The sequence below is a fragment of the Temnothorax longispinosus genome, chromosome 6 (genome assembly GCF_030848805.1).
Source record: "Temnothorax longispinosus isolate EJ_2023e chromosome 6, Tlon_JGU_v1, whole genome shotgun sequence".
In the NCBI taxonomy this organism is placed as follows: domain Eukaryota; kingdom Metazoa; phylum Arthropoda; class Insecta; order Hymenoptera; family Formicidae; genus Temnothorax; species Temnothorax longispinosus.
The window spans coordinates 22623601-22637396 of record NC_092363.1 but is presented as its reverse complement, the minus strand read 5'-3'; the positions used below and the strand labels follow the sequence as shown (position 1 = coordinate 22637396).

The window sequence follows — 13796 nt, the reverse complement described above, 5'->3', positions numbered from 1 at the left end:
AACGACACAACTCACGGATCCTGCATGCCTAACGTTCGACCGACGCAAAACAGATCCTTGTCCTCCTCCTCGAATTTGATGGAATTCTGATTCTGGTCTTTCAAGTTCTCGTCCGAGTGCAAGACAAGCGAATCTAGCCGTGGGCAATCTGGAGGTACCACTTCGCCGTCAATCGGCGGCGTCGCGGCGTCGGTTCCTCGTTCTCCGTCGTCAACGCAGCAACGTCCTGCTTGCTCTCCTTTTTCTCGAGAGTCTTTTGTCTACAGAAGGTCGGCAGACTGCTGGCTGGGTGGCTTCTTCAAATTTCAAATTTCTCGCGTGTCGCAGGTCGCAGTACCATATATGTTTATGGTTCCAGCACACCAGCGCGATTCGTGACGCGCGATATCCAATGAGCGTACTGTTTTTCCGGAAAAACAGTACGCTCATTGCGTCGCGAATTGCGCTAGGGCCCTATTCTCGAATCGTTTTCATGAAACTCGCATGCGAAATTCAATGCTTTTCAAATAGAAAGTCGCATATCGCATACGAAAATTATTAGAGCAGGCTCGAGAATACGGTCCCTGGTGTGCTGGAGCTATTACGCGTATCAAATAATAGTAAATAACTAGCCGCTTCGACGAGCTTCGATGCCTTCGATTGGCTTCAGCTTCGCAGACAGTAGCAATCAAACGTGATTGGCTCTTACTTCTAGAACCAACAATTACACTATTTGCACTAATAGCGAAAACAAACTTAGCTTATCAAAAGAATAATATGTGAAAAATCGATATTCACAAAAAAAACCGAATATTGATATATCGGATTGCAAAAACATTGGGCAGTAATAACCGATAAAATCGATAAAAAAATCGGATGTTTCGATTAACAACATCGCGCATCTCTACTTGTAATGTTGAAATTAATGTAATTTGCGTTATTTTCCAACTTTGTATATATAATTTACAAAAATATAAGGGAAATTAGGTTAAAATGATTTCTTTGATACAGTTCTGAGAGAGAAAAGAACAGTTTCATAAATTTTTTATTTAAAAAAATGTGGAACGATTTTTACTTCATATAATTTATAAAAATATAAGGGAAATTAGGTTAAAACGATTTTTTTGATGCAGTTCTAAAAAAAAAATAAAAAAATGTGGAACGCTTTTTACTTCATCGAAGACGTTAAGCGTCGGCTTCGCCACTCTTCTCAGTCAGTATCATTCCAATATATGTAACCATTATAAACCATCGTTTTCATTGTGATACCCGCGGCTGCTGGGACACCTAGAGTCGACGACGTCGCATACTTGTAGCCTGACACAGTGTTGCTATATGTGGTACTCTAGGAAAATATGGTTACATATCGCGACGTCGTCTGCGTACTCGACCGTAGCTCATACACTGTGTCGCTACAAGTACGGTTCGAAGGTTCTTAAAAACTTGCATATATACTATAAAACAAGTATGAAAGCATTATCGAGAAAATAGTTAGGATTTCAGAGAAGCCTTATGACTAGCCGTCTAGTGGCTGATGAGAGATTTACTAGACAACACTAGACAAAAAAGTGTTTCCTTGCGAGCATATCACGAAAGGAATCACTCGAAATGTTAAATGCATTTTATTGGTCCTCGATATACGTAACATTTATATTTGAGTTAGCACGGAAAACTATACGGAAGCGATTACAAAGACTATTTATTTTGATCGTTAAAAGTCACTCTACGTGACTTTGACGCAAATTTGTATAATGGCACCCTTGAACTGTTATTAAATATTTTGAAATTAAAACGATTGAGACAAATTACAGAAGGCTATACACTACACTTATAACGGCATGCGTTTAAAGGTCCAAATTTGTTATCGTTACCGTTATTCGTTATTCGTTATTAATTTTAAAAAGTAACAACTCTGATATATATATAAAATAATCATTTATAAATTTACGTAAATTAACGACCACAGACTGTTTTTCCTAACACATGTTAAATATGTGTATACAATTACTGATCGAATAAATAACGTTATACCCCCGATAAAACCCCATTATATAATATTAATTTTATTTATCGAAACAAACTTTACATTAAATCTTAATTAAATTATCTCTTAATTACGAGCGATGTTTTCGTATATTTTTTCCTGAGAAGAACGCGTACTCTTCAACCGTCTGTAGAACAAATGTGTCACGAGCGATGTCGATCTTTATTTGTTTTACAAAAATAAAAATTTAAATCTATAATACAACATCCCAGGTAGCAATTAATGTCTAAAAGACATCATAAAGACATCTTTAAGATTTCTGGCATCTTAAAGACATCTTTACGACGTCTTTTAGACATTAATGCTACCTGGGATATTACTTTTTCGAAATTGGCATTTCTAAATTACTCTATCTGTAAAAGGGGGAGGGGAGGAAAAGGAATGTTACATTTGTCGCATTTTTAATCACGCCGTCACGTTTTCCAATCGGTCGATCAGGCTTTCCAAATCCTTGCATTATGTTTGATTTAAGGATCATTGCAGATTATACATCCACCACATCAATTTAAATAAAAATTAGATATAAAGGAGCAAAGTTATTGTGCGATGCGATCTATCTATTTGTCAAGCAAGCGAAGATACTACTATAATTATAATTATGGTTGAGAAAAAAAAATTGGATGTCTCGGAGCAGGTGAGAGAAGAGATATAAGATTAAAAATACTATCTTTATAGATCAAGAACGCCGTAACGCCGGACTCAAATTCGCTTATTCATCCGTGGAATTGGCTCGTATCTTGCTGTTTGATTGTCGTACTGTTGATCGGTGAAGTTGATCGGTACGCTTAAATACTGGAATATTATCATTAAATTACAAGGCTTCAAAATTAACATATTTTCAAATTTCTATTTTATAACGGTTTTGCAATATAAAAGTTAAAATCTTTGTTAAAAAAAAATACAAATTTAATGACTTATAATGCACTTATAAGATATTTGCTTATAAAAAAAATAAAAATATAAAAAAATTATTTTTTACATAAATTTATGTCATCTGTTCAGTGCATTGAGTGCACAACAAAGATCGATGAGAATCATATTGGAATCACGAGAAATTATGCACCGTAGGCAGACAAATTACGTTTTTTTTATCTTTGCACGTGGACAAAATCCACATCTTGTTTTTTTAGACTAATTTGGCATCATCTCAAGTCGCACATTTTGTCATCCGAATATTCGGTGCCTAACTTGTAATGTTGAAATTAATGTAATTTGCGTTATTTTCCAACTTTGTATATATAATTTACAAAAATATAAGGGAAATTAGGTTAAAATGATTTCTTTGATACAGTTCTGAGAGAGAAAAGAACAGTTTCATAAATTTTTTATTTAAAAAAATGTAGAACGATTTTTACTTCATATAATTTATAAAAATATAAGGGAAATTAGGTTAAAACGATTTATTTGATGCAGTTCTAAAAAAAAAATAAAAAAAATGTGGAACGCTTTTTACTTCATCGAAGACGTTAAGCGTCGGCCTTCGCCATTCTTCTCAGTCAGTATCATTCCAATATATGTAACCATTATAAACCATCGTTTTCATTGTGATACCCTCTTCCATAGGCGCGGCTGCAGGCACTCCTAGAGTCGACGACGTCGCATACTTGTAGCCTGACACAGTGTTGCTATATGTGGTACTCTAGGAAAATATGGTTACATATCGCGACGTCGTCTGCGTACTCGACCGTAGCTCATACACTGTGTCGCTACAAGTACGGTTCGAAGGTTCTTAAAAACTTGCATATATACTATAAAACAAGTATGAAAGCATTATCGAGAAAATAGTCAGGATTTCAGAGAAGCCTTATGACTAGCCATCTAGCGGCTGATGAGAGATTTACTAGACAACACTAGACAAAAAAGTGTTTCCTTGCGAGCGTATCACGAAAGGAATCACTCGAAATGTTAAATGCATTTTATTGGTCCTCGATATACGTATCATTTAAATTTGAGTTAGCACGGAAAACTATACGGAAGCGATTACAAAGACTATTTATTTTGATCGTTAAAAGTCACTCTACGTGACTTTGACGCAGATTTGTATAATGGCACCCTTGAACTGTTATTAAATATTTTGAAATTAAAACGATTGAGACAAATTACAGAAGGCTATACACTACACTTACAACGGCATGCGTTTAAAGGTCCAAATTTGTTATCGTTACCGTTATTCGTTATTAATTTTAAAAAGTAACAACTCTGATATATATATAAAATAATCATTTATAACTTTACGTAAATTAACGACTACAGACTGTTTTTCCTAACACATGTTAAATATGTGTTAGGAATGTATACAATTACTGATCGAATAAATAACGTTATACCCCCGATAAAACCCCATTATATAATATTAATTTTATTTATCGAAACAAACTTTACATTAAATCTTAATTAAATTATCTCTTAATTACGAGCGATGCTTTCGTATATTTTTTCCTGAGAAGAACGCGTACTCTTCAACCGTCTGTAGAACAAATGTGTCACGAGCGATGTCGATCTTTATTCGTTTTACAAAAATAAAAATTTAAATCTATAATACAACATATTACTTTTTCAAAATCGGCATTTCTAAATTACTCTATCTGTAAAAGGGGGAGAGGAGGAAAAGGAATGTTACATTTGTCGCATTTTTAATCACGCCGTCACGTTTTCCAATCGGTCGATCGGACTTTCCAAATCCTTGCATTATGTTTGATTTAAGGATCATTGCAGATTATACATCCACCACATCAATTTTAATAAAAATTAGATATAAGAGAGCAAAGTTATTGTGCGATGCGATCTATCTATTTGTCAAGCAAGCGAAGATACCATTATAATTATAATTATGGTTGAGAAAAAAAAATTGGATATCTCGGAGCAGGTGAGAGAAGAGATATAAGATTAAAAATACTATCTTTATAGATCGAGAACGCTGTAACGTCGAACTCAAGTTCGCTTATTCATCCGTGGAATTGGCTCGTATCTTGCTGTTTGATTGTCGTTGTACTGTTGATCGGTACGGCGGTCGTGGAAAGATTGGACGCGGAGATCGAAGCCGCGATCGCCTCCAGGTCCTCCTTAGGTAGATTCTCCACGAGCCAGCTATCGATCACAGGCACGTTCTCCTCATTCCATTTAGTCTCCTGATTAATGACCCTGAGTGCCTTCTTGATGATGGCGTCTGCCGATTCAAATTCGTCTTTGTGATCGATATAGAACTTGGTCACCATATCGTAGCCCTCCTGCGTGTTGAACGACGACGTGGCGAAATTGACGATGCCGTCCCAGAGGAAGGTCTTGTTCCCGAATTGCTCCTTCACGGTGTACCAATGCTCGAGCAGGAAGTTGAACAGGGTTTTGTAGCCGGTCGCGCTGCCGGTCATCATACTGAAGATCAGGTGGATGTCCGCGTCCGTGAAATTCTCATTCCGGTCCAGCACGGATACTTGCAGCAGTCTGATGCGGCGACGCGAAACCGAAGCGATATTAATATTTATTTATTATTAACGTATTTATTCATTTGCTCAAGGAAATTATCTCGTCTGTCTTACGAAGAATATAGTCGAACAAATTTAATTTGCATTAACAAGACAAACACTTGCGTTTAATTTTTTCTTATTCAAATAGCGTACGTATTCGAACTTTTAAGTGATCCATTTTACTTAAACGGCGCGAGCTCTGTTTAAGTAAAATGGATCATTTAACTAAGCTCGCCGGGAACGACGAGGAAAATAGTCCTCGAGAACTTCGAGAAAATTGCATTTAACGACTTGTTTGATTGTATGCTATGAGAAAGAGGATTTATTTAAAGCTGAAAGCTCTGTATATTTTGAATACCGTAAATTTTGTGATACTATACCGACCTTTCGATCTTGTTTGCATCCTTCGGACACCCGGCGAGGGTCTTCAGTAGGTAGGTGCGCTCGTTTTGCTTCCTAGCCAGACTGGTCTTTGGGAAATTTATGACGCGCTGCAGTCCGAACTCCCATTCCTCGTCGGTGCCCCATTTGAACACGGGGCAGAGGAATTTATTGGCGACCCTGCAAAGTGTCATTCTTATGAGTTCGTTAATAATGCTTTCCGTTATCGATAAAACGTAGATTTTTTTAACAAGTATATTTAAAACACTTTAATTAAACTACGTGAACTGAAATGGTTGAGTATGCATATGGTAAATTTCTCGAGTAATTAAATTAATTAACCCTAGGTATATACACATTTATTTTTCGCATACGTAGATGACACACTGGGGTCTGGAAAACTCCCGCTACATTTTTCATTAGAACTTTTGAGAAAATGATCGTATTTTGATTGCCTTTGTTATCTTCAGATCGTAAATAAACTGAAAAATATGTACGTCTATTCAGAATTAGACTAAAATTATAATAAATACTAATAAACACGTGTGAAAAATTGTAATCACCAAGTGTAGAGAAAACGTCATTTTGCTCTAATTGCTTAAAAAATTAATATTTTTTTTGCTAATAGAGATAATCAAGAAAACTTTGCAGATTTTGAAAGAGCACATTTCAAAGTACAAAAAAAAAAAAAACAATTTGCCGTTTAAATACTGAAATATTATCATTAAAATTACAAGGCTCCAAAAATAACAAATTTTCAAATTTCTGTTTTATAATGCACATATTTGCTTATAAAAAGAAAAAAAATACAAAATATAAAAAAATCAATCATTTACATAGATTACGTCATCTGTTTAGTGCATTGAGTGCACAACAAAGTTCGATGAGAATCAAAACAGATTTACTTTAGGTGTTAATTATTGCAGAACCAACAAATAACTGATTGCTTTGGCAGTTGCTAGCTATTGAAGAAACTTCAAATTTTTTTTACAATGCGAATCTACCCCCCCTCCTCCCTATTTATTTATTCTCTACCAATGGTAGAGTTTCAAAATTTAACCGGGGTCCCGGAGACCCCAGTGTGTACCTAGGGTTAATTGTTTGAGTCATAATTCGCTTTTTGACGATTTTGGACACTGACGGGTTTCCTTTATCCGGCTCCTCGTCGGTCAACCATTTTTTGAATTGATCCCTGGCTTCCTTAACGCAAGGTTCGTATCCAGCACGGCAAAGGAAGTTCTGCATAAGACCGCGCATGTGAGTTCTCCAGGAAGGTTCATTAGGTTTTGGATTATCTCCAAGTTGCAAGTAGAGAGGCTTCAATAAGTTTCGAATGTATGCCTAAAATTAAGTATATTTCATTTAATTACTTATCAAGGCGCAAAATGTGATGCTTTTAGTGAATAAATTGAAGTCGGAAACTGGATATATATGAAATAATGAATTTTAAAACATAATAATAAAAAAAATAGGAAAAGAAGAAGAAAGGAGACTAAAGTTAATAAAGCAAATGTGTACACATGTGCTAGTTAACATTTACTGAGTTTACTAGTATTGTGCGAAATATGGTGCTACGTTTAATTTCGGGTGATCGATATATAATATATAAACGTTCGATACTGTCAACACCGATTGTGTCTACTGCGAATTCTGCTAACGTTAACATATGGATACTATCTACACCTACTCTATTTTGCCACTTAACGTTGGTATTGAATATTTATTACTTTATTGAATCAGTAAAAAATAACGTTTTTTCTCACCTCAAATTTTAAATATACGTCCAAGCCCTCGATCCGCCGACCGACATGATGAATCATTGTGAATACCGGTTCCCAAACCACGTGGTTCTTTTCTTCCTTGAGGAAGAGAGTCATGTTCATCGCGATGCCGAAGCACAGCTCGCCGGCGTACGCCAAGTTCCACGCGTCGTGCAGAAGCTTCGCCCTGGTTAATGGAGGTATCTTTTCACGATTTGGCCCTCGCAGATATTGCGACAACATCTTCCAGTTGCACGAGTCGTAATTCACCGGGAACATTCCTGCGAAGAAATATTACTAATTGTTAAAAAGAAAAAGATAATTTTTTGCGTTTTTGCGACATACGATATCTGTAAATATCTTGATTTAATCTATGATAATAAATTTTTCTTAAATATTTGAAGCTGTAACATTTATAGGATATATCAGAGAAATTAAATGACAATTGTAATATATATAAAAATGTAAAATGTAATATATCGAAACAGAAATCATTGTTTTAATCAATACCATTAATGTTGCAATTTGCCGTTAAAAAAATTACAAAAAATATCCACCTACCTATTTCTTCGGGATTGACAATAATAAAATTATTTTTGTTGGTGATGTCTGTGATAGTGAAATTCTTCGGTACGGTTTCTTTTTTCAGCCATACGGTCGGTTTGGTATTGTTAAAGTTTAATTTATCTTGTGCCTGCATCACGATCGGGATGTCCCACTGATATGACACTTTGGCCGTCGATTGCGGTGGTATATCTCTCAGATAGACTTTCTAGAAACGCGAACAAGATATTATGAAAGTGGATATACACACAATAAGAATTTTTTTAAATTTTATTTTTTAGGAAAAATTTAAATTAAAATTTTCACATATTATTGTCTTTTTATCTACCATAAGTATTTATGTAAATAATTATGTGTAAAATAAAGTGACAAAATATTTAATAAATTTGAAATAAGATAATCTAAAAATTTTTTAATTTAATGTACTAGATAAGAATTTTATAATATACTAGATAACCAACAATTTAATAATATAATTATAATCCAAAAATATAAAGGTCTACCAATGGGCGAATTTCACGAGCATTCGCAAATTAAATCTGTTATATATTTTATATTTTTGTTGAACAAATTTCGTTACGCAAATTACATGGAAATTACGACTTCTTCTAACTAATTTATGTGTTTCTATAGAAGCGAGGCGTCTGCAAGTATTGCGCAACACACGTATGTAACGCAACTAAACGCATTAATCCTTGATTTTACTATTGCTTTGAAACGATGCGATTATTGTAACGCGTGTCGCTTCGGAGATTAAACATGCTTGTTAATGTAATCAGTTAACAAGCATTATTTCTTTATGCCCAAGCTTATTAACGCTCATATTTCTTCTGCGGAAAACAACATATTTTGTTTCGGATAAGAAAACAGTGCATTTTACAATTAACTTAATAGTTGCGCATAATCATGTAATAATATTTTATATTATTATTTAAAGTAAAATATACGTTAATGTTTTTATCAAAATTACATCTTTATTTATTCTAGCATATACGCATTTTACTTTTAAATTTCTTAAATAATAAATGAAGTATTGAATAATTTCTTCATTAATTTTATTCAATAAAGGCATTCAGCATAATAGAATCAGTATTACTGATCTCGCATTACTCTTTGTTAATTCTCGCCATTGAAACAAATGTAACTTCCGTTGACGAGAGGAATGCTTCAACCGCGAGTAAATAGCATATACGTGGCCATCTTCGTTGCTTTATCTGTGCGAAAATCGCGTCTGCCTTCCCGCGTCGCGCGTCCTTGCAGGAAATAACGCTTTACCTGAGTCCAGCTTACCTGAGTAAGATTAATTTTTCCAGTTTCGTAATCGCGAATGACCGTGACCAACGGCACTCTGTCCCGATTGATCCACGAAGCGGCGATGCCGTTGATGGTCAGACCTGGTGGCAGATTGTTCGTCTCGTTCGCCACGTCGTTCAGATAAGTGAAGATATCATTGGCGAAAAAGGTTCTGTGATCTCTAAACATGAAAGGCGATATTTCGAGATATATAGAGTCTGCGAACGATCTGTTGTGAAGAAAAATAGTCGGGAAGCAGTGCGTAACAAAAATAACTTGAAAAAAATCTCAATTGCTTTGAACAATTCTCAATTGCTTACGCAAACTTCGATAAAAACTTAAAAACTTAATTTACTTCTGTATTATGGAAAGGCGGAAGTTTGGTTTTATGTAAAAACGCTAAATTGTCGAATCTAATTGTAGAATCTGCTTCCCAACTAATTGATGGAGGCAATTACTACTCTTTCGATTGCTGATGGAAGAAATTTCTCAAGCTCCTCTGGAACAAGTCGCGCCCAAGAGTGTAATTAAGCATTCGGAAAACCAACTCGGCTGTAAAATTCAGAAGGTGAAATAATTAGTTTCATTAATTTATATAATCACCCAAGATTTTAATTTTACTTGAATTAAATACACAATTATTTGTCAGTAATTATTTTCTTTTTTATATTGTTATTTCTGTTTATAATTAAATTTTCTTTTTATATTGTGATGCAAACTTTTTCCTCGAATGTTAGCTTCGTGAGTAATATATAAATTATAATATACTTTTCATCGTTTTATAAAAGTACTTAATTATTGTAATTTATTTTAATTACCTTTTGTCCATGTTGCTTCTTGCCTGATGCCAGCCACTCTTGAGAAAGGTGCCGTTTGCGCAAATTCGTAATATAGAGGATACAACATCGTCATCGGCCATTTTCCTTGCGTCTCGTTTGGATTGAGCTGTTCAAAATACATAATTAGTTTCTCTGGAATTAACGATATCGCGATTTTTATTATAAAAATGTAACAAACACAGAGTTTATAATATAACAATATTTTATAATAATTACGAAACTGCTTCTTTAATATATTTACAATCGTAAAAAAAAGACATCACTATACAATTAAAAATAAAATCGCAGACTTACATCGATTGTCGCCATGGATGCCAAGAACGAGTTAAGAGCTTTGTTAATCGGCGCGTCGTTTCGCTGGTACGGTGTAACGGATTGACCGATCCATTGGTAGAGAAGCTCGTACGTAGTGGTCCAGATCAGAGAGCTGCTGAGTTCACTTTCCCTGAAAGAAGATATTTTATTTTATACATGCCACTTCGCAGAGGTGTAGAATTATCCTTGTATTAGAATTGTATATACTTGAAGAACATGAGACCCCAATTGTCGGAAGCTTTGGAAATGCTGTAAAGCGGAATCGCCATTACGTCCAATTTCGGTAAGCCGATGGAGCTGTTGAAGTAATCTTGTAAATAATTCACAATTTTTACAACTTTGTTGGGAACATTAACCAGCGACTCCATGAATTCTTTACGGCCCCAAACCTTCACCTGCAGCTTCATTCCATCCATCTCGTTAACTTCATTTGTCGGCTCGATGTTTTGCAGATCCGAGATCATGAGGGCGAATTGATTCGTCGACATTCGAGGTGTCTCCGCGAACTCTTCCTCGATCTTGTCGGACGACTCGTGTCGAGAACTTAAAAGAAGACAAAAATTAAAAGTAATATTTAATTATCAGTAGACTGGATCCAAAACTGAAGTTAACAATTTATAAAACTCAAGTGATATTTTTTTTACACTTGGAAATCGATGCAGCCCGGCGTAATGGGAGTGAAAAAGTTCGATATTAATGTCTTCGGTATACGTACATTACCGGCGTGTTCGTGAGTGCCGTTAAGCCTTTAGGATACGATACAGTCAGCTTGAAAGTCGATTTATAGGGTGGCTCGTCCATGCAGGGGAACATCTTCTGCGCGTTGTCTAACTGTAAGTAAGTGGCGATGAAGGGGCTGAAAAATGAGAAGAAAGATAAGTAACGTAAACTTCATTGTCATTCTCACTGCGTTATTCCGTTATTTACAAAAAATCTCTTTATATTCTTTTCAAAAAAATGTTCTATTACCATACAAACGTCTTTAAATTTTTGTAAATTATGAATTACATGCTGTTATTTGGCGAAAAATTCGAAGCACGCCGTCGTCTGTTGATTGTATATAATTTTCAAGTTTAATCTTGAAATTTAATAAAAAAATTGTTACTGTACTTACTGTTTTCGACCGTCGGAATCCAAGTACGCGCTTTTATATAGGCCAGTAGTCTCGTTAAGTGTAAGATTCCCAAGATACGTGATGTCGACTTCGCAGGAAGTTCCTTCCTTCAGCATTTGTTCCAGATGAATAATGTACCAAGATTTCTTACTCTGCCGCTCGGTCCTTGCGATATTAAAGTACTCATCTGGCGTCCTGTGTCACATGTCAAACATTGACAGAATGTGAGATTTTATTAGGATTTCGAAGCTCATTGTTATAAACAAACAAATTATAAGGAAATGTATTTGAGTTTTGCTATTATCATTATATGAGAATGCAACTAGTAACAATAATTACTAGAATTCTAGTTGAGAGAAATTATTAGAATTATTAGGAATTATAAGAATTGCTGCTGTAAAAATGCGTACACTTTGCGCAAAAAGTTAAATCACTAAATAGCATTTTATATTTAAACTACGAAATTTTTGTGTTAGTTTAATTATGTGTTAGTTTAATTATTTCATCTGCTTACGCTTCATCAGTCGGTGATTTAATTAGTCTGATGGTGACTAATGAAATCTCAAGATTCGGATGGATGTTCAATGTTATTCTGTCGCTGATATCGTACGCGGTGAAATTGATCTTGACACGACCGTTAAACCGATTGCTCTCGATGAAGGGTATTTTGATATCCACGTGGTAACTGGTCGGCCTAACTTCGTTAGGTAATCTATACTGACGCATTTTCGTGTAGTAGATATCGTTCAGGTCGATACTGCGCTTCCATCGGCCCTGCGATCAAACGAGCAATTTTTTTTATATCCGACAGTTGGATTACCGTGATTACGGTAGATTTTTTTTTTAATTCGTTGACACTATACTTCGGTATCACTAATGCTTCGAGGAAGACCGGGCGATATCGCCGACAGTAGAACGAGTCCCGACAGCAACGTTGTCCACATCATGGTGAATGGCACAGAGTGAACCTGAATATTGTAGTTGGTATTCAATGTAAAATTATTTAAACGTTTACTTGCTTAGTTAATTCGGTAGAAAGCAGTTTGGAGTCAAGTAAAAAATTCGGTGCCACAACAGTCAAGATTTCTTATCTTTTTAAGAACTCGATAAAATTAATATATTAAGCTCAGAAGAATAAATTATAAATTTTTAATTTTTAATTTCATCGTCGCGTCGCTAAATTAACGTAATTAAAATAAATTGGAGATAAAATAAAGTAACATTGTGCTAATTGAAGAGTGTAATAGTCCTTTCTTAAAAACTTGGAGAAAATTAAATTTTTTCAAAAATCTAAAAAGGTGGATCAAATTAGCCTTGCACTTCTCGATTGTATAATCTTAATAAAATTTTGTACTGCTTCCATGAATGGAGTATTCTGACACTTCGTAGAAAGGATTTACTTCGCGTTATGGAGAATCGCGGCTTAATCGATTCCGGGTGCTTACGGCGTGTTATCCTCGCGGCAGGCGTGCACGCCTGAGGGACGCAGAGGACGATCTGTCAGCGGCGCGCGATCGCGGTTTACCAAGAGCTTACACGGATATCACCGCGGTACCGCTGCACCGCGCCGCGCCGGTTGACCTTGATACCCCTTTAAAAAGAGGCGACTTCCTCTGGGAAGAGACGAGTTCGGGAGGATTTCTGGAACGACCGCGTGATAGCGTGGCCGCGGGCGAACTGTCGCCTGGGTGGTTCCACGTTCGCGCGGCTTGGTGCGCCAAAAAGCGGCGGAAACGCGCGGAAAAACGCACCGGGTGCCAGTCCCGCGTGATGTAACACCCCGAGAATCGGATTCAGATCCACTTAGGGCAAATCGGCCGGGGGGATCGTCCATCCATTATTCAATTTGACGATCGCGGCCGTCGTGTTGCTGAAGGGGAGCCTAATCGCGCCGGAGTCAATCCGGATGCGACGAAGAGAGACGACGACGTCAACGGCCAATCTGCGGTCAACGGTGTCGACCATCAAATGGGGGAACAAAGTGCGTCTCGAGCATCGCTTGTTGCAAGGACCTTGGCGCCATTGTGCTCCCCTTTGGACTCA

General features: G+C 36.1%; 1 protein-coding gene across 4 annotated transcripts; it reads right to left on the bottom strand.

Moving 5' to 3' along the window:
* Window positions 1–4366: 4366 nt before the first annotated feature.
* LOC139814232 (aminopeptidase N) lies at window positions 4367–13438 on the bottom strand. 4 transcript variants are annotated; one of them, XM_071780346.1, is made up of 15 exons: window positions 13154–13438; window positions 12617–12721; window positions 12268–12527; window positions 11754–11948; window positions 11355–11495; window positions 10847–11182; window positions 10619–10769; window positions 10304–10430; window positions 9947–10037; window positions 9483–9666; window positions 8190–8400; window positions 7632–7909; window positions 6956–7209; window positions 5872–6048; window positions 4367–5464 (listed from the first exon to the last, which is right to left on the bottom strand). In XM_071780346.1, the coding sequence occupies exons 2-15, from the start codon at window positions 12698–12700 to the stop codon at window positions 4969–4971; spliced, it is 2985 nt and encodes a 994-aa protein (XP_071636447.1). In that variant the 5' UTR covers window positions 12701–12721; window positions 13154–13438; the 3' UTR covers window positions 4367–4968. The 4 variants fall into 4 exon arrangements, with proteins under 4 accessions (XP_071636447.1, XP_071636446.1, XP_071636449.1 ...); XM_071780345.1 differs by having other exon boundaries at window positions 13199–13438; XM_071780348.1 differs by having other exon boundaries at window positions 7010–7209; window positions 13199–13437.
* Window positions 13439–13796: the final 358 nt, after the last annotated feature.

Bases quoted from the DNA above. Each gene is read 5' to 3' on its own strand.
- LOC139814232 (XM_071780346.1), bottom strand. From the start codon at position 12,700: ATGATGTGGACAACGTTGCTGTCGGGACTCGTTCTACTGTCGGCGATA. The intron at 12,528-12,616 runs GTATAGTGTCAA...GTTTGATCGCAG, and splicing joins GAAGCATTAGTGATACCGAA to GGCCGATGGAAGCGCAGTAT. The intron at 10,038-10,303 runs GTAATTAAAATA...TGAATTTTACAG, and splicing joins AGAAGCAACATGGACAAAAG to CCGAGTTGGTTTTCCGAATG.